Source organism: Zingiber officinale, unplaced genomic scaffold (genome assembly GCF_018446385.1).
Source record: "Zingiber officinale cultivar Zhangliang unplaced genomic scaffold, Zo_v1.1 ctg166, whole genome shotgun sequence".
In the NCBI taxonomy this organism is placed as follows: Eukaryota; Viridiplantae; Streptophyta; class Magnoliopsida; order Zingiberales; family Zingiberaceae; genus Zingiber; species Zingiber officinale.
The window spans coordinates 76,205-96,321 of NW_024589856.1; the positions used below are offsets into that span (position 1 = coordinate 76,205).

Sequence of the window (20,117 nt, forward strand, 5' to 3'; positions counted from 1 at the left end):
TACCCATAGTGAATTTTCCATAATGAACTCTAGGAAGGACCACCTACACAATTTTCACTGCTTGAGGGAATAGAATCAGACCATATTAGAGCTAGAAGAAGGGGTGCATTAGGTCTACACCAAGCCTAAACAAGATGAACTTGATCATAGTGGAGTCATACAACACCTTTAATTAGTTCATGATCTACTTGAGGTGGTAGTAATCTAGAATTGAAGAAAATGGATTGGAAATGCAAAAATGGAGAGGGAGGTGAACTGAGTCACCCTTACTCTCCAAATATCCATCTGTTCTTTAGGAGAGTAGATTCACTCGACAACTCGGCAGTTATGATCTCGAACCAATCCAAAGATGCATCATACATTAGCAAAACAACAGCGCAAATACAAATCACATGAAGGTTTTACAGCTATGTTGTGGCTATATATGTTTGGAACCAGCACATCTTTATCATTTTGATTACCATTGTAAACAATTATGAAAAAATGTGGCAAAACCCTATATAAGATTAGGATAACCGAGGGGGAAAAATACGACAACTATGATTAAGATGCTTCTCAAGCATCCTTTTTTCGTAAAAAAACAAAAAAAAAAAATCCTACCTACATCACAATGCAATTGCACTTCCTTGGTGAAATTATGGTAGCAGAAGATACCAGCTTATAGATTTTGGCACCGCTTCCGAAGTCCTTGTCTGTCTCCATCTTTTTTCTTGCATCGCTCTGTGAAATTTTAATGTGTATATTAGACAAGGTTTGGAGATCTTTTTCATCTTGTGTAGATTGCTCAACATGTGTAAATGTTGGCTGAGAAGCCTTGGAGAGGACCATTTCCTTTTCCATCTCAATGGTTGCAGCTTTGTAGGCCAAATCATGAATTATGGAACTGCAGAAGAGTATAGACTCAGTTGCTTCTTCCAAAGTGAAAAGTCTCTCACCACTCCTTTGAGCTTTAAGTGATATACCCTGTTCTGAAAGAGACTAGCGTCAGTTGAAAATTGAGGCAAATGATAGTGGTTACCATTGCATAATGAACATATTGCATTATCATCAACATAGCTTATGCACTTGAATTAAAATGAAATCAACATTGCATAGAACCCTTGGTTTGAATAAGACACAAACCAAATTTGGTAGCATTGTAAGTAGTTTCAGGCTTTTTGTAGTTCTACTGCTGTAAACTCTTGGTAGCTTCTGAATTCTAAGGAAAGATAAGATGCACTTGAAAATCAATCAAGTAACTTATACGCAAAAGTTAAGCCACATACTTGAGGTAGCATTTTCAGCACAATTGTATTCCTCTATAGAGGCTGAGTTGGCCTTGTCTGATTTCATCAATAGAGAACACTCCTGGGAATTGTCTACGCCATTAGGTATTTTAGGCTGTGAATGCAAATTCTGTGGGTCTTCAGAAAATGTATCAATTTTCTTCTCCGAGATCGCATCAGAATAATAAGTAGGTGCAGCATGCAAGACGACTTGACAATCATCAACTGAGTTAGAACCTTCATTGGCATTCTCATGCCTCACAACTTTTGATTCTCCAATATCCACTCCTTTTTCAGATCCACTATTGGAGTGGGTCGATAGCTCTGTCAGAACTCTTGAAGTTTCTAAGCAGGAGTTGGCACTTTCAACACTCTTGTCGTGGCTACTATTGATGTTGTCCCCCTCATCCTTAATTCCTCTTGGCTTACCGGGTGCTGAAGTCACAATCGTTTCGATAGGAGCCTTTCTACCTGGTGAATTCTTTCCTGTTTCCCCTTGTTCTCTAAAATTCAATAGCTCGCCTGTTGTGGCACATTCTTGGAAAAAATCGTTGTTTCCATCCAAATCCATTTTATGTGTGTGTTTCCCACATGTCAAATTAGTAATAGATACTCCACTGGTGTTAGTCTTAAAACAACCAGCCACATACGAAGACTGAAAATTTGATACAGTATTGACTGCATCACGTATACCACCTGCAGAACTTTGAAACTTTTGAAGATCGACTTCGGAAGTTCTGGATCCAACATAAAAGTCTCTAGTCTGTGTGCTATTTCCATGATGATAATCAAGGCTCAGCTTATCAATATTATCAAAGTTGGGAGCCTCTGCCTCTTGGATTCCATATTGTTTTGTTATTTCCCATTCATCGAATAGATGATTTCGCGTATGGCTACCATACTCCATGTTATGAGAAAAGCATAAATCACCTTCAGAGTTAGAGTTGTACCTGCCAGTATGTGACAACTTACCAGAGAGCATAGACCCATGCACTTTATTATTTGTTTTACCATCACAAAGCTTGGCGGCAGAAGCACCTGACAGAAGAGAGCTCATGCCATGGGAGGTTTCTTGATGATCCTAGGAAAGGGAAAAACTTATTCACGATGTCAAAATTAAGAATTTGTTACTTGAATAACAACAACCAATACATAAAATCACTACATGGCATAAATAAGAACACTTAAGAATGTAAGGCTAAACTACCACCAAATTTTATCAGATTATTATCGATTTGAACTATGAAAATATCGAGAGACATGAGGATGGAACCCTAGATGGACATAACTTTCCATAATTACTATTATTGTGAGCAATGGAAAGACCTCATATCTAATGAGTAATTTTCATCACACACTGTCTGGTCCACCAAGAAATGCTAACAGCAAAAACTTTCATGATGAATCGAGATGGAATGTGATATGGTCTCAATGTTTGACACAAAAAAATCAATCAACCAATGCTTACAAATATAGTTCTACTACTTGCTATGATGATAGTGTTGCATCACGCCTATCAGTAACATGCTATGCTATCCTTGAATTCATGATAACCCCAGGGAAGACAGATGATCTATGAAATCAAGAACAAGACTAGATGGTTTATGAGAGTCAAATTCGGCAATCAGTTTTCAACTTTTGCACGATGGAGACAATTGCCAACTTTCCATTGAAATGATGAAGCATATAATTGGAGTTGTGAAGCTTAAAATCCACTTAGAAGCACAATAATCAAACAAAATGTTTTAATAAAATTGCCAATCAACTTTACCCTTGTGAAAAAGAAAAGCATATGGGTAGTGAGATTGTCCATCACATAAATAAGCTTTCTCTTGAGCATTGGCTACAAATATTCTGTTTCAGAGGAAATGAGTAATGTCTACTCTCTGCTAGCATATGTACCCATTGTTTCTGTGAAGATGATAGATTTCTCAATATCATTTATCAAATTAAATTGTACAATGGTGAAAATTAACAATGGTCAATATGATAAATCAACATATGTTCTATGATTTTGATCTAACATGGTGAAAAAAACTAGGATGAGGAACAATGAAATGTCATATGCTCTTGCAGCATCAAAACTTAAGGATGACCATTTTCAGATTCTCAAGAGTGTCAAAAAATTGGTATTTCAGATTCAATACAGGCAGTCACTATTAGTAATTGTGAGCAGATATGGTAGCTAAAGAGAAGAAAATGCTGGATTACATGATGCATAACAACAAAACCCAGAACTTCATCTGTCGAGCAGAAAATGTTCCCTTTGCAAATTGAATTTTCTTTGATAGACATATTCACAAAGCACTAGCAAATTCAAGAAAAGGCAATTTCTTATCAAATAGGCTATGGAAATAATTTGCAAAAAAAAAATGAAAAACAAGTTTTTGTACTGGGTAAGTAAGAAATATTGAATTATCTCTTACCACATAACTAAAAGATTCTGTCGTGCCAGAGAATGAAGATGGCAATATGAAAGTTTTCTTGTAGGATGGCACATCCCTACTTTTCTCAGCAGAACCAGTTTTTCTTGTAGAACCTCCTGATAATCCTATACCACTGCAAAAAATTGAATCTGCATCATCATGACCAAATGATGTTGCCGATTCTCTGCAATGAGATTGCTGTCTTTCATGGCTTTGTGATGATATGCAGTTTCTGGCTGGTGATGGTGGTGTTGATCTTGTTCCAAATTTTGAAGATGGACTCATGGAAACTCCTGATACCGGAGAAGTACCACGTACACGTGACCCTGACTGATCTGGCATAAAAGTTCGGAGGTTTGGTGGTGTTTCCATGGAGAAACCAGAAAAGCTAGATCGTCGGCCTCTTGGTGTTGGTGATGCAAAATTTTGATGACTTGCCTTTATGGGGGATGTTCCTCTTGTACTAGAAGATACTGTCTGCCCATATGCGCCGATGCTAATCCTTTGAACTGTGGGACTAGATGACCTAGGACTAGGCGGGGAACGCTTGGTTGGAGGGGTCGAAGGCCTTTTCAAGGGAGTTTTTTCACTTACAACTGGAGTGGAGATGGAGTGAGGGGCTGATGATGGCCTAGCAGCTGTCTGGATTACATCATATGAGGATCTAGGAGATCGAATTTGTCTGGAAGGACTTGCATTGCTTCTAGTCGGCATTTGAATCTTCCCATTCTGTGTTTAAAGATGGACTTAGATCAATAGCTCAAACAAGAAAGAATTGCAACAAGCAGGAATGCCTTTTGACAAATATTCTCACTAGTTGTTCTCTTCTCCTTTCTTGACTAGCTCGAGACTGATCATCATCCAGTGAACGGAAAAGAGGAGATTCTGGAGGAGCTACTAGCCTGATTCATATCAGATTATTACTAGACTATGTCATGTGGCTAAAAGCAACTAGAGACCCTTAGAAACACAATGAACTGTACAGAAAGACAATTTTCCAGACACACAGTACACATCTCAATTCAAATCCACATGAACAAGCTGGCTACAAGTATAAAAAATAAGTAAGATGATTTTCACAAGCTAGAATGTTGAAAAACACATACTCGCACAAATGCTTTGTTAAAAATTAAGAAGTTATGAACCAGTTGAAGAACTTAAAGGAAGGCAATCAAAGAAAGGTCAAGAACAGATTTCAGTGTTAGCAAAATGTAACCTGGTTAGTCTGAAAGCAAATAAAGTGCAACCTTCATCTGTGTAACTCACCAATCATAGTCATTATTGTCACCATTTATGTTCAGTAGATTACAGTTGCCTCCTCGAGGTTGAATAGCGATCTCAACTTTCGAATCTGAAAATCAGGGTTTTTACGATAGAGTATCATAAGAAATCTGAAATAGTTATCTCATAACAAGCATATGAGTGAAGAAGACCAGAGATTGCATTACCTATCAATCCATCGAAATCGTTAGAAAAATGCACCAATAACTTCTCTCGGTCATGCTTGTTGATTTCATCAAACAACGCAAGTTTGTCATCTTTGTCCCGAGCATCAAGTCCGTTATTCAAACTATGGCTCCTTCCATGAGCACTCTCCTTTATGAGTTCCCTTCGAGGAGAAAGTCTCAATGGAGATGAAGGCGGCATCTTTGTTCATCCAGAATTCTCCTCAAACCGAAACAAAATCGTAAATTCAATCAAAAAATAGGGAACAAATTCACCATTCTTAGTTAGAGATTCATTGCGTAAACAAAAATAAAGAAAAAAAAAAAAAGCGAGAGAGGGGAAATCAAACTTCAAAAATTCATACGCATTCTATCATCTTTCTTACCTGCACGCCCCCCGCCGCGAGCTTTTTCACCACTTCGCGAAGCCAGGTGCTAAAGGCGTCACCTTGGAGCTACCCAGACCACCTCCGCCACGAGCTAGACCCGAGAACGAGCGGCGCTGCGCGATTGGCGCAAACACGGCGTTACCCCTGAAGTTATCCCTCCTTACAGATTACACTCATAAATATTCATTATTATGAAAAAAAAACACCGTTAAATTAGCGAAAAATTCCTAATCATAATATTAATTTTACATGTAATTTTCATGTCTATAAAATTTTATTTTCATTCTTACTTCAACTTCCTTATACAAATATCATTACCTAATTGTCTCTCAAATTTTTTTATTTACAAAAATTCAAAAATAAATATAATTCCTTTTAAATTCAACATTTTAAATTAGAATTGAGTATATTTTCTATCAAAATTGTCCCTCATACTTTTTAGTATAAAAAGTCCAAAAATATATAAATTCAGCACTTTAAATCAGAATTAAATATATTTTCTATTAAATTGAGCACGACTTTCTAATTGCCCCTCAGATTTTTTAGATATAAAAAATCTAAAAATATGTATAATTACTCTTAAATTCAATACTTTAAATTAAAATCGAGTATGTTTTCTATCAAAATTGGCCCTCATATTTTTTAAGTATAAAAAGTCTAAAAATGAGTATAATTGCTATTAAATTCAGCACTTTAAACTAGAATCGAATATATTTTCTATCAAATTGAGCATGACTTTTTTCCTAATTAATATAATTTCTCCTAAATTCAGTATCATTTAAAGAAAATCGAGTATTTTTCATCCAATTAAGATGGGAAAAGAGTCGTGCTTAATTTGATAGAAAATATACTAGATTCTAATTTAATGTGTTGAATTTAAGAAGAATTATATTTATTTTTGAATTTTTTATACTTAAAAATATTAAAAATAATTAGATAAATTATGTCTATTATAAAAGTAAGAAAAATTTATTAATCAGAATTGCATATAAAGTTGTCTTTCGGATTAGGACTGCATACACATTTTCCTAAAACACAACCTCATAATTTACCTTTTGATGGAAAAAAAACAGACCATAAGCATTCCTAATGAAAAAAATATCATCATCCAAGAATTTTATAAACCTTAAATATATAGAAATAAAAAAAAGGCCAGGAGCTATTAGCTAAGTTTTTCATGAATCATAAAATAAATAAAAAAGTACGACTAATTCCAGTTCAGATCCTTTGTCCTTAAATTTTTTTGTCTCTGTGTCTTCTGCCAATCGGACGGATCAGATTACATCTCAAGGCATCATGATATCTTTAAGATGTGTGTAGTATTATCGTGATGTGCAAGGCATCCTTGAGATATAATCTGATCCGTCCGATCAGTAAGAGAACATGGGGATAGAAAAATTTAGGGACAGAGGATCCGAACTTCGACTAATTCATGGTCCCACAGCTAATATTTTAAAATTATCATTTTTACTGAAAGAAATTAATTCTACAGTATATCTTAGTCGGGCATCAATCCGTGATTAACTATAAAAATATTTTATCATTGTACTATGCCTGATTTCAATCTCTTTTTTTTCTTAATAATTCTAGGGACTGATTCCACTCTATAAAAAAAATTTTATCAACTATTAAGATAAATCTGAAAATTTATATTGAGAATCGAACCACTAAAATATCTCTCTTTTAGGGAAGGGATAATTTAAATTGCCTTTATGCGAAAGATGGCATCAGAAAGGGCGAAATTTTTTTAAAAAATTTTTTTTTACTATTTTACACAAAAATCCATTGACAGTTATGAAATTTCGAAAAGACATCTCTTAACTTTGAAGAAAAGAATAAAGTAAGTTTACTGAAAAGCTGAAATGAGTAACATGATCAAATTTATCGTCCACTTCAAGTACTAAATCTAGTTAGATCATAATAACAAATGTTTTCTAAGTCCTTTTTTATATTATTTTTTAGAAGAAGGAAAAAAAATAGAAGCACTTAATTTTGCCACTAAAGAAAAGTGTTTTTGGAAAAGAAAAGTGAACAAATTGCGAAGGAAGCAACTTCTACTTTGAATCGCTCCTCATGTAGCTTAAAGTATACATGATGGCTTATTATGACAAAGTAATGATAATTAATATATAATTTAGTGAACTAATTATTCATTAGTAAAACGTGACGTAAGCATCCATCCGAGCTGTCATCGTCGTCGTGGGGTTGACTACTTGTCTATTCAGCACGTAGCCCCTCGCTTGTCGGAACTCGCCGGAGCCGCCGATGATGCTCCAGTCCGAAGTGTCAGCCGACCGGAACACTCCGAACACGGCGATCGAGCTCCCGTTGTGCTGGCCGCCGGTGAACACGATGTTGAACATGGTCGTGGAGGTGGCGTCGGTCATGTCGGAGGAAACCCCGAGGCCCTGCATCGAGCCGACTTGCGGGGAGCTCGGGTGGCGCCCCAATCGGAGGACATTGTCGAAGACGACGAGGTCGCCGAAGTTGCGGGGCTTGTGGAGGTTCAATGATAGCACCGCCGTGTTGTTGTGGACATAGAGGCGTAGGTGGTGGGCATGGTGGTGGTGGTGGCGGCCGGCGGCGACTACGAAGATAGTAGTTATAAAGAGGAAGAGGAATGAGAAGGATAATAATTGAATTGATGTCATTAGAATTCTACTAAATGAATGCAATATGTTGGGCGGGATTAGCTAGATCTCCATATATATATATAAGTATAATTATAAATATATGATAAATAAATTTAGAAATAAATAAACATCACAAAGACGTGTAGAGTAGGTTGTTTTGTGGATTTATTAGGGTTGTTATTAGGTGGTTGATGTGAAAGATGAAGAGGAAAGTGATGTGTGCCTTTGTTGTAATGTAATAGGTTTTCAAAGGAGAGCCAAGTCTACGAATAATATTCTCTAAGTGAAAGTCAACAAAAGAGTTTAGTGTATCAAAAGACAGTCGGTGCACTAAATTCCCATTAGTGCTGGTCCCGAAGAAGAATGATCGGATCAGATTAAATTTATTGTATGTAATTTTATCTTGTATTTTTTAAGATGTTTTTCTGCAATTCAAACATATGACTTCAAAATCGTGGCGCCACAGCTTCCTTAGTTTTAAAAGATTTTATTATTGAATTTTGAACGGCTTTTTACTAAAATATCCATTTTATAGATAAATTTTAAAATGAGCGAATCATGTATTTATTTTTGATTTTGTCCGTATGAATTGACTGATAGTTTAGAATAGTCAAATCGATTCAATTTATATGGAAGCGTCTAATTTTTAATTAAATCAGTGTGAGTGATTTAAATCAGTCGAACTGATTTATTTTTTTTATTTAAATCAAAATTAATTTTAGATCAAATTAGTTGTTAGATCAAATGATCTATGTGTTTGTCTATCTCTCGATTATATTCATATTCTTAAATATCAATTTGACGTTTGATATATCAATCGATTTTATCTAAAATCGACTGATAGATTAAACAACCTCGGATTAACATAAAACAAATTCTTATATGTTCATCTATTTTTTTTTGTTATATCCATGTCCTCAACTGTCAATTTGACTCAATATATTGAGAGTAGTGATTTTTTGAACACGAATATATTTGAAAATTTTAATTTATATTTAAAAAATCATTACTCTCAATACATTAGGTCAAATTGATGTTTGAGGATATAGATATAATCAAAAGAGGTAAAGGACCATATAAAAGCTCATTTCATGTCAATCCGATGTCGTTTGATCCATCAGTCAATTTTAGGTAAAAACGGCTGATGGACCAAATGAACTCGGATTGACATGAAACAAATTCTTATATGTTCATCTACCTCTCTTGATTATATATATATATCTCAAACTTCAATTTGACCCAATATATTGAGAGCAATAATTTTTTTAACATGAATATATTTAAAAAATTTAATTCGTCTTCAAAAAGTCATCGTTCTCAATATATTAGGTCAAATTGAAGTTTGAGGACATGAATATAATCAGGAGAGGTAAATGAACATATAAGAACTTGTTTTATGTCAATCCAAGGTCATTTGATTCATCAGTTTTGAACACTAATTAAATTTTTTAAATATTTTTGAGTTTAAAAAATTATTACCCTCAATATATGAGGTTAAATTGATGTTTGAGGATATGAATATAATCAGGAAAACTAGTTGAACATATGAAATTAAATTTAATTTCATGTCAATCCGAGGTCATTTGGTCCATCAACCGATTTTGGACAAAAACAACTAATGAATCAAACGACCTCGGATTGACATGAAACTAATTCCTATATGTTTGTCTACCTCTCCTGATTATATTCATGCCCTCAAACTTTAATTTAGCTCAATATATTGAGAGTAATAATTTGTTGAACATGAAAATATTTGAAACTAGACGAACACATAGGAACTAGTTTCAAATATTTCATGTTCAACAAATTATTATTACTCTCAATATATTAAGTTAAATTTAATTTTGAGAGCATGGATATAATCAGGAGAAATAGACAAACACATAGAAACTAGCTTTATGTCAATCCGAAGTCATTTGATTCATCAACTATTTTTGCCCAAAATCGACCGATAAACCAAATGATCTCGGATTGACATTAAACTAGACTCTATGTGTTCAACTAGTTCTCCGGATTATATCTATATCCTCAAATACCAATTTAACCCAATATATTGAGAGTAATAATTTTTTAAAATAAAAAATATTTAAAAATTTAATTTGTGTTTAAAACTGACTGATGGACGAAATGACTTCGGATTGACATGAAACAAGTTCTTATATGATCATCTATCTCTCTTGATTATATCCACACACTCAAACTTTAATTTGACCCAATATATTGAGAACAATGATTTTTTGAAAACGAATTAAATTTTTTAAGTATATTCGTGTTCAAAAAAAATTATTGTTCTCAATATATTGAGTCAAATTGACATTTGAGGGTATATATATAATCAAGAGAGATAGCCGAACATATAAGAACTTGTTTTATGTTAATCTAAAGTTGTTTGATCCATCAGTCAATTTTAGATAAAATCAACTGATGTACCAAACGTCAAATTGATATTTGAGGACATGGATATAATCAAGAGAGATAGAAGAACACATAGAAATTAATTTCATATCAATTCAAGATCATTTAACCTACCAATTAATTTAATCTAAAATCGATTTTGATTAAAAAAAATAATTCAGTTCGAATGATTTAAAAAACTCACCCGACTAATTTGATTAGAAAACAGACGTTTTAATACCGAACCATTCGACTACTCTAAAATATTAATCAATTGATAAGAGTAAAATTAGAATAAGTACATAATTTAATCATTTTGAAACTTCTATGAAATGAGTATTTTACCAATTCACTACGTGAAAGGGGTATTTTATAAATTTATTCATAAAAAAAAGTCGAATTTTGAATTATAAGTACAGAAATTATTGAGGTTTGTATTTATCTATCCCTATTAAAAAAATTTTATTTATCATTTTTTCCATTTAGACTTGTCGTATGTGCATAACCATTTGTATCCTGCCTATCTTATCCTGTGTACCTCTTTAAAAAAAATCGATTTTTTTTTAATATTTCATACTGTAACTCAATTATTAAAAATAAAGTCTTAAGAAAAAAAATAAATAAAAATAAACAACAAAACCGCCTATAAGAGTGCGTTGGATAAAAAGTTTATGTGACGCCTAACCCCTTTTAGTTATAAACCCAATTTAATGCTTGATATTGCGTGTCGATCGGTGCGTCTCTAGTAGGTTCTATGCAATTATTAAAAAATTGATTTAATTTTGAACAAAATATATTTGTCAACTCGGAGTTGTTTGTCTATAAATGCATATCAGAGATAGAGATATGTATAATTCAAGTTTCGATATCTAATTATACTTAATAATCAACGGGTACTTGCATTTTTGTCGAGTATCACCATAACTCGTGAATTTGTAGGGCCACCAACAGTTAATTCTAGTAAGTTTCTTAGTATTCAATCTTATTTGATAAAATAATAAAGTTAAATCGAATCTAATATGGACCAAATTATTAAAATAATTATTTAAAATTGACTTGATTTTTTCATGAGTATGAGTTTGGTTCGAATTACTTAAATTTGTTTTATTTAAATATTATCAAATTTTCAGTTAAGCTTGTTTGATTAAAAATTTGTTAGTTTTAAATTTACTTGATTATTAAGATTGATAATAAAAATTTATTTATTTATTATCATGTTGATAAGAATTTTATGACGAACATTATTAACAAATTTTGTTCGTGAACTTTGTTTACAAATAATTCATAATTCTTGTTCATAAATATTAATATGTTGAACACAATATATACTTAAGCTTATTCATTTAAATAAAAGGTTCAAATTTATCTATTTAATTAATTTTATATGTTTTAAATGAACATAAATAAATTTTTAAGAAATTCAACACCAAACTTACTCATTAACATTTAATACCCCTGTAAATTTGTATGCTTATTTGTTATCCTAATAAGGTATTTAAACGTTGAGTTGGAATGCAAGTATATCTAAAATTGTGGTTTTGCTGGGAGTATATCGATACTTTCGGCTGATTGATTATTCATTGGATGGAGACCAAGTGCTTAAGCTTTATATGATAATTTTTTTAATGTATTCAAATGATAACTTTGTTCATTTGAAATATTTTTCCTATATTTGGTTGGGTCGATTGTGCGAGTTTGTCAAACAAATAAGTAAAATTTATCCAACTATCTTGGATAGATCGAGTCACTTGTCTAATTTGATCGATTCATCTATATCGATTGACTAGCTTAAAATGACTTACCCTTCTAACCAATTGGCCCAATATTAATGCTAGGTTCAGCTAGATCAATCAACTCTATTGACCAAATTAGACCGACCTTTTTGCCAACTCACCCAGCTTAATCAACAACTAGGCTCAATCAACTTGTCTGATTCGATTCAATGGATTCATTGACTCACCAAACTTGTCGACTATCTAACTTATCTTAATCGACTCAATCACTTTTAACATTACTAGAGTGCGTCCTAACAAAAGGGTGTGGTCTTTATTTTTTTTTTTCTTGTTTTTTTTAAAATTTTTATTTTAGTTAGTACTAAATATCTAACTTACAACGACAAATCCCTATGAAAATTTCTCCCCTTAAATAAATCAATAAGTGCTCGCAACAAACGACCTATCAACCCTATGTTCTTATGTCAACCGCCCATTAAAAAAAATTCAACACAACTTAAACTTGATCCTTAATGTCTAAAAAACTAAGAAAGTGTTATACTTACCCAAAGGCAAATGTGGGTGGTCTTTGTCACAACACAAGTTGCAAGAGATGACCTCCATGATCAAGCAATTGGCTGGCCAACAATGACATACCATCAACTGCTAATGATGGAATTTAAGTTGAATTTAGGGCATGAAAAAAAAAATCAATGATGAATTATTATAGGTGGATAAATGTTATTTAATTTATTAGTTCGCTTATTTACTCTGGCTGTTGAAAAAAAATAGCCATAGAAAAAAAATGAAGAGATAAATTCGTTGGTCGTTGGTCCTTCCTCAAGGATCCATCACACTTAGCCTATTCAACTTGTTAAAGGCTTTCAAATCATATGATCAAACTAGGACATTTGGACCATCCAACCTATATGACTCATCTAAACCATCCACCACCCAACCCGCCTAGCTCTCCCAGCCCACTCAATGGACTCCACCCAACTGACCGCTGAAGCCACATGGTTGTATAACCCGGCCAATCCATCCAGCTAATGTAGCCCACCCAATCTGATTTACCTAATTGACTCATTTAGACTAACCTACTTGTGTTATCCAAGTTTCCATCCAAGTAAACAGTCCCATAGTTCTAGCATAGCTGAAGCCTAATGAATCCATCACACTAATCTAAAGGAAGCAATGTATATTTCTTTTCTCGACAAGTGTTTTAATGACGTAGAGGATTCCTTTTTATCAGGGAGGTGACTATTTGACTGACCATAGTTTGCTAAGTGGCTTGCCCTTTTGGCACGATAACACAGTGCCCAGAGCCAGCTCTCTTAACTGCTCCTCCACAGCTTCTACGGGCAGGCAGCCATCAATTATCTGCAGTGTGAACATATCAGTCATAGAAACATTATGGTGAAGTTGCAAAAGCATTTATGGTTCTAATCCACAAGTAAACAGTATAGGTGGATAGAATAATCAACTGAAGACAATTACAAAAAGAGTGATTCAATTGACATTGAAATAACAAAAACAAATTAGAACATGAAAAAGTAGTTGCTACAAGAGAGGGCAACTTAAGGTGTATTCAAAGTTTATCAGCATATTTGTGAATTAATTGCCCTTTGGAAAAGACATGCTCGTATGAAGAAAAGCTCTTTAATGAAGGTTTCATGCAATCAAGAGCAGTATCTTAGGACCCAACCGATTATATTTAGCACGGAAGACTGGAGAGGTATTACATACCTTCCAAGAATCATCATAAAGGGTGTGATAAGTCTCTGCAACTTTCTTCTGGAACTCCAGCTGCTCATACCTTTCAGCTCCATAGCCTCCTCGTTCCGATGCTTTCTGAAGATAATTGATGAGAGATTTCAGAACCAAGAATATTAAGGAAACTCTTTTGAATACTAAACAAATGCATGCGCTAGTTTTATTGAGTTGCTCAATGGCAAGTGTTTAATATGCCCAAATAATGCCCATATGAAAGAACTATCATCATCTTCATGTCTTGTTTGAAAATGAGAAACAACATGCTATAGAGCCATAAACAAAACAACTTTTTGTTGTCTTTGAGCTTGACCGAAAAAAATTCATTTGTAATTATTGGGGTTTGATAATGAAAGAAGCTTCATTTTTATTTTCAAAAAAAACATAAAAACAATCAACATGTGATTGGAAATAACACCAGTAAATTTGTCTTTCGAAGACTTATTAGAACTGGTGAGCAAATCATGAATATGTCCATTCACAAAATAAACCCTTACCAAGAGACACATGCCCTGCATATGAAAACCATAATACAAATATCCTAATCAATTTATTGGATAGATGATTGCCAATTTTTCTACGGATAACAGGAAAAATGCTGAACTACATAAATGCCATACACGTTCCTATTTATAGAAATTTTGCAATAATTAGAAATTAAAAAAAAGAGAGAGAGAGAGAAATGATTGTGAGATTTAAGAATAATTGAACTCCAAAACCTTTTCGGCCATTAACATGAGTAGTTTGTCATAGCTGAAAGATAGAAAAACAAAAAGGACATCCAAGTACTACTCAAGCACTATTAAGCATTACAGGAAAAAAAACTGTGAAATTTTCAAAAGATGATATGCTGGACTCTGGTAAATATTAGTATTTATTAGACAAATATATAGAATAGAAAATAGAGAAAACAAATAAGCTACCTCTGCTGATATATCAAGATATATAACCAGATCTGGTGCTACCAAACCCACTTCTGGAGCCTGAATAAGTAGGACATCAAGTTCATAAGCAAAACAGATTTATATCTAAAAAATGAAAACCATGGTTTTTCTGGTAAAGCACCTTACACCACTCTAGATCAAGCCCCTTAGCAGAAGAAAATGCTACTCCAGAGTATGAATAGCGGTCAACTATAAGAGAGATTCCACTCCTTAGTTTGCTCTCCATAAGTGATCTGTTAAACAAGATTGAACACTAGATACATTTTAGGGAGCACATGTTGTCTTATAAAAAAAAGCATAACCATAAGGGCTGGGCAGTCATTTATGATTTGGTGCATCCATGATTGACACAAAGATTGATGTTCACGGAACATATAAAAAAACAAACAAAACAGTTCAAAGGAGTAAAAGGTTGGGGAATAAAGGAAAACAAGTCAGAATAACTAGAACAGGGTTTAGCTAGAGTAACTAATATGGCATCATGCAAACTCTTAACACATGCACTAAATGTCAGGATGTGCCCAGAGTATGTTGCTAGAAACATAATAGAGACGTAGGAAAATATCCCAAAAGATAAAAGACAAACATAAAATTATTAACCTGGATTAAAGCAAACCCCGTGACCCTTTAACTAAAGAAAACTCATCTGCTAAGGATAGTTTCAAAAACTCAATATTCAAGATATTTTCAGATAGTTAGTCGATTTACAATCTGTGACATAGATTTTGTTATAGATCTGCCTTGTTTTCAAAGATCAAGACAAACATCAAATAGAAATGTGATTCCATTAATACTCTTAAGATGCACATTATATGAAACTTGTCTTACAACCCCAAAAAATTTCCTACCGACTACAAAAGCTTATACAGAAAAATATTTGTGGTGGAAATAAGATTGATCACAGTGATAATTATCATTTTATATGTTCTTAAATTCTATTTTCAAGATTCATAGTGATCCACATGTTGGAAGCAGAAAAAGAACGTGTCATTACAGCCTCTCAAACTATCTGGGCAGGTCTATACTTATCAGTTGATAAAGTCCCATAAAGGATTAATCCACAGACACTCAGCTCCGTATGTCAAGATCTATGTTACCAACAGATATTCATCAAAGACAAGGTTTACTATCCTACTGCTTTTGTATGTTCTGGTTATTTCTTATGGACAATCAATTGAAGGAGATATAATGTACTAAAATAAGAGGTCAACTGGGTAATACTTGTAAGACACATCTTTAATAAGAAAGAGAGCATGAGAAAATGACTGAATGTGTGTGTGTGTGTGTGTGTGTGTGTGTGAGAGAGAGAGAGAGAGAGAGAGGGAGGAGTTGCAGAAAGAGAGAGATGATAAGCCTTTTGCCTTCTTCAAGCCCCCATTGGTACTCTGTTCCTGTCTTGCTACTCACCAATTACAATGACCTGGCAACGAACTGGTTGGTTGCTGAATGGTATCAGTGTTAAATTCAGATTTTAGACAGTTATTACTGCAAAAAAATTCTTAATGGTGATAAAAAATATTGTCCTATGGATCATTGAACCATGATAATACTAATTGAAGAAACCAAATTGAGTTAAAGAACAGTGTGGAAGATGCATTGATTATGTGGCAAAAGGAGATTTGTTCACCCCCAGTGGCCTCGCCAACCTGTCCCTAAGCTAATATGGAGGAGGTAAATCACGGATGACTATTAGCCATTAGTACAGGTGGTCAAGGCATGAGGGAAGGCATGCTCGGACGCGCTGAGTTTCGATCCCAATACCTTATGTGGCAACATCTTATGTCTCAACCACTGCACCGCCCCAAGGGGATGGAAGCTGCATTGATTAGGAACTATCATGGAGTCGTCAAATCTTCCAACAATTAAGTTAATTATCTTAAGATATATGATTCATGTTGAGAAAATCCCAAAAAGATAGAACTAAAAAATCAACTGGAAAGTCTGAATGACAAATAAAACAGCAGAAACACCAAAATCAATCTTGTTCATAGTGTCAACAGAATGGCTAAGTGAAAAAAAATACCACAAATCAATTTTAGATGTACAAATGCAACAAAGATGTTAATAAAAGAATTTTGGAGTCTAGTACTTTACACCAAGCCAAGGTGATAAACGTCATGAAATATAGCAAATACGCAATAACTCAAGCATATATTACCGTTTCTCCCACCGATTTGCACTAAAAAGCAAGTGTATTGCTCTATCATCCAGTTCTGATTCATTTGCAAGATATGCAGATATCATTTGACCAACGGCAGTAGTCCTATCAGGAAACCGCCACAATTCAACAGATACTCCTTTGTCCTTCAAGTGTGAGACCAGCCTATGCGATTGTGAAGTTTTCCCACTACGATCTAATCCTTCTAGAACAATGAGGGAACCTCGTGAATTATCACTATTGCACCCAGCCATTCTGATTTGCATTGATGAACTCATGATTTTACATCTGAAAGAGATTCTTGGTTGTCTTAGCGGTCCTACTACTCCAAAGCTCCTACGAGTGGAAAATATTTATCAACAAAAATTATTGTTTCTATTGGACTATAAAATGATTGCTGTAAAAAAATTGAAGAGGAATATGCACCAGAATCACAATCATGACCATGTAAGTGAAATGAAATTTGAAAGAGATTTAACACTTCCGCTTAGCATACAAAAAGTTCATGACTCAAAACAGGACTTTTTTGGCATAGAGAAATTTATTCCAAGCTGGTGTCAGAAAATATGTAAAAATACATTATGCATAGCTAAGGTTCTGGGTTTTTACAGCATGCACATGCAAAATGATAGCAAGATACCTGAAACTGTCATATTGTCAACAATTAAGATCTTTGACTCACAAGACAACCAGGTGAATTTATTCTATGAACTCTGATCTGAATAATTTATACCTCAAGAAAAGTGATCCCATTGCTGAGGCAAATGGAAAGGAATTCACTAACCAAAGGATAGTGTTCTCACATGTAAGTCAACATGTGCCGCCACCTTTCACCTGGAGAAAAGATACCTAGCCAAGGTGAGTGGGGCTTCACAGCTCATACATGACAGAGTCCAGTAAGGCACAACCAAACTTCATAATCTACCATGACAATCAGTCCAAGACTAAAAAAGAAAAGAAAAAAACTACTACTAGAATTAACTCAAAACCTAGGAATTTGACTTTATTCTCTTAGACATAAATAAGGGCGAGGACATCAACCTACACAAGAAAAAGTAAGAAGAGAAAATGATACATATAACAATTGTTTGTGATGTTTTATTTTCGATAACAGAATCTCAGGGAACTGCAGAGCGAGAAGCATGCATCCTTTTGATTTGTTCAGAATTATTTACTAAATTAAAACTTGACTAACCAAGTTGTATGGTGGTGTTGATTGTTGACCTAATAGAGCATTGATATAATTTTCTTGAGACCTGAACATCTTTGGTTTATGATGCTGACTTATACACCCTGTACACATTCAAGATATCTCATACTTATCATCTATTATTACCGGGAAGTTCATACTCGAAAAACAATGATTCATAAAAGTTCATATGTGAAGTGTGAACCAATCCAAGGTTGGAGGTGCCGACCCGTGTGCCGCTCGAAACGGGGACCGGCTCGCGTGCGAGCTGCCGTCACAGTGCGCGAGACTACAGTCGATCGAAAGAAACAGCCTATAAATGCTGAAGATTTACCTGGAAGCAGCAGCGAGGGCGATCGGGCGAGAGATTAGCAGCGGCGAGGTGGCGACCACTCTTCGGACAGGTAAGCTTTTGTGTATTTCAATTTGAGGAGAGGGGAGATGGTCGGATGGCCAGTGATCGCTGGCGATCGTCGACAAAATCGCGACGGTCCGGCAACTGGCAGAGCGAAATCGCGAGCGAGAGAGAGGGAGGAAGATAATTAGGGTTGAAGTCCTTGCAGAATTAAAATTTAATATATAATTGGGCAGTGCCCTCGAGCGCGAAGGCGAACGCGCACATCGACCCCAATACTACTATATACTCATTCTTAAACACCATGTGAATATCTGTGTAATTTTTTTAAATGCTTTTTAATGTTTAAAATTTAGAGTGTAATATTTAGATTAAAGAAAATAAAAATTAAAAAAAAAATGACATTTGGTCTTTACCAATGAGTATGTAATATGTTACCCCTTTTTATTATCACATCATCCATAAATATCTAGTATTATTTTTTTTAAAATATATTTTTATTGACAATCCTAAATTCTAAATCTTAAAAAATATATAAAAAATAAAATAAAATAACACTATATGTTAAACGGATTTTTCACATATGGATGTATAGGATAATATTTAACATACTTACTGTTTATATTATACTCTAATATTTTTATAATTTTATATCTTTTTAAGAATACTTGAAAATAATTGAAATGTAGTTGTCCCACTAAGGAACTAGATAAAAAAAAAAGATGAACCATTTATAATTATGATTGGGTTGTTGTTCGATCTGACTATAATTGATTGTCATCTCTTTTTAAGTTCATTGTCCCCCAGATTATAATTTAGGTTGGGACGGGTAGTTGAACGTCGCCCGAAGGCCGTCGGCGATGAGCAAGTGGCTAGGTTGTCCGGCGCTAAGCAAGGGGCGGCCTTCAACAACCCGACCCGACCCAAATTATAACTTGGGAGGACGATGAACCTAGGGAAGAATCACAACCAATTACGATCAGATCGCAGCCACGATCCGAACGTAATTGTAAGTGGTCTATCCCCCTAATCCATTTTTTGTGAACAAAGAGATCTGGACTCCCTCACTAAAGTTGTACGTGGCTCCACCCCTGGTTGTGCGTAATATAATATATGAACATGTGCGGGGGGAGGGGGGGGGGGCGAGTAACGGACTCTCATTTATATAAAATTAATTTAATTCTTTGTATCATATATTAAACTGATAAAATAAATACTACAATTAATTTAATTTAATATTATATTTGATCTTAGCTAAAAAAGTCAAGAAAAGTACATTTTTAATATTACTAACCCAAAGTATCTACTAGCAATATTATCAATTCTAAAATGTTGGCTAAAGAAAACTCTAAATTTCTAATTGATTAATGAGAAACATTCTTTATAATGCGCAACTGAGTCTTGAATTCTAACTCCTTGATTGATTAATAAGAAAAT

General features: G+C 34.1%; 3 protein-coding genes across 6 annotated transcripts; all 3 read right to left on the minus strand.

Annotated features, from left to right (window-relative positions):
* Window positions 1–425: 425 nt before the first annotated feature.
* On the minus strand, window positions 426–5,685 carry LOC122036458. Of its 2 annotated transcripts, none has more exons than XM_042595772.1 (7): window positions 5,523–5,685; window positions 5,140–5,356; window positions 4,958–5,042; window positions 4,506–4,593; window positions 3,692–4,420; window positions 1,266–2,346; window positions 426–968 (listed from the first exon to the last, which is right to left on the minus strand). In XM_042595772.1, the coding sequence occupies exons 2-7, from the start codon at window positions 5,336–5,338 to the stop codon at window positions 601–603; spliced, it is 2,550 nt and encodes an 849-aa protein (XP_042451706.1). In that variant the 5' UTR covers window positions 5,339–5,356; window positions 5,523–5,685; the 3' UTR covers window positions 426–600. The 2 variants fall into 2 exon arrangements, with proteins under 2 accessions (XP_042451706.1, XP_042451707.1); XM_042595773.1 differs by having other exon boundaries at window positions 808–963.
* A 1,868-nt stretch (window positions 5,686–7,553) lies between these two features.
* Window positions 7,554–8,204, minus strand: LOC122036455 (dirigent protein 1-like). Its single transcript, XM_042595769.1, has one exon. It carries the CDS (start codon window positions 8,174–8,176, stop codon window positions 7,679–7,681), a length of 498 nt encoding a protein of 165 aa, XP_042451703.1. The 5' UTR covers window positions 8,177–8,204; the 3' UTR covers window positions 7,554–7,678.
* A 5,210-nt stretch (window positions 8,205–13,414) lies between these two features.
* LOC122036459 (thymidylate kinase-like) lies at window positions 13,415–18,929 on the minus strand. Of its 3 annotated transcripts, none has more exons than XM_042595774.1 (7): window positions 18,660–18,928; window positions 17,870–17,970; window positions 17,137–17,472; window positions 15,100–15,211; window positions 14,958–15,017; window positions 14,011–14,115; window positions 13,415–13,644 (listed from the first exon to the last, which is right to left on the minus strand). In XM_042595774.1, the coding sequence occupies exons 2-7, from the start codon at window positions 17,887–17,889 to the stop codon at window positions 13,525–13,527; spliced, it is 753 nt and encodes a 250-aa protein (XP_042451708.1). In that variant the 5' UTR covers window positions 17,890–17,970; window positions 18,660–18,928; the 3' UTR covers window positions 13,415–13,524. The 3 variants fall into 3 exon arrangements, with proteins under 3 accessions (XP_042451708.1, XP_042451710.1, XP_042451709.1); XM_042595776.1 differs by lacking the exon at window positions 17,870–17,970 and adding an exon at window positions 18,332–18,429; XM_042595775.1 differs by lacking the exon at window positions 17,870–17,970 and having other exon boundaries at window positions 18,660–18,929.
* Window positions 18,930–20,117: the final 1,188 nt, after the last annotated feature.

Excerpts from the sequence above, each read along its gene's own strand:
- LOC122036458 (XM_042595772.1), bottom strand. The coding sequence starts at position 5,338 with ATGCCGCCTTCATCTCCATTGAGACTTTCTCCTCGAAGGGAACTCATA. Across the intron at positions 4,421-4,505 it reads AAAGGAGAAGAGAACAACTA|AATGGGAAGATTCAAATGCC; the intron begins GTGAGAATATTT and ends CTTTAAACACAG. Across the intron at positions 2,347-3,691 it reads CAGAATCTTTTAGTTATGTG|GATCATCAAGAAACCTCCCA; the intron begins GTAAGAGATAAT and ends TCCCTTTCCTAG.
- LOC122036455 (XM_042595769.1), bottom strand. The coding sequence starts at position 8,176 with ATGACATCAATTCAATTATTATCCTTCTCATTCCTCTTCCTCTTTATA.
- LOC122036459 (XM_042595774.1), bottom strand. The coding sequence starts at position 17,889 with ATGGGATCACTTTTCTTGAG. Across the intron at positions 15,212-17,136 it reads GCAAATCGGTGGGAGAAACG|ATCACTTATGGAGAGCAAAC; the intron begins GTAATATATGCT and ends CTTGTTTAACAG. Across the intron at positions 15,018-15,099 it reads TTGATCTAGAGTGGTGTAAG|GCTCCAGAAGTGGGTTTGGT; the intron begins GTGCTTTACCAG and ends CTACTTATTCAG.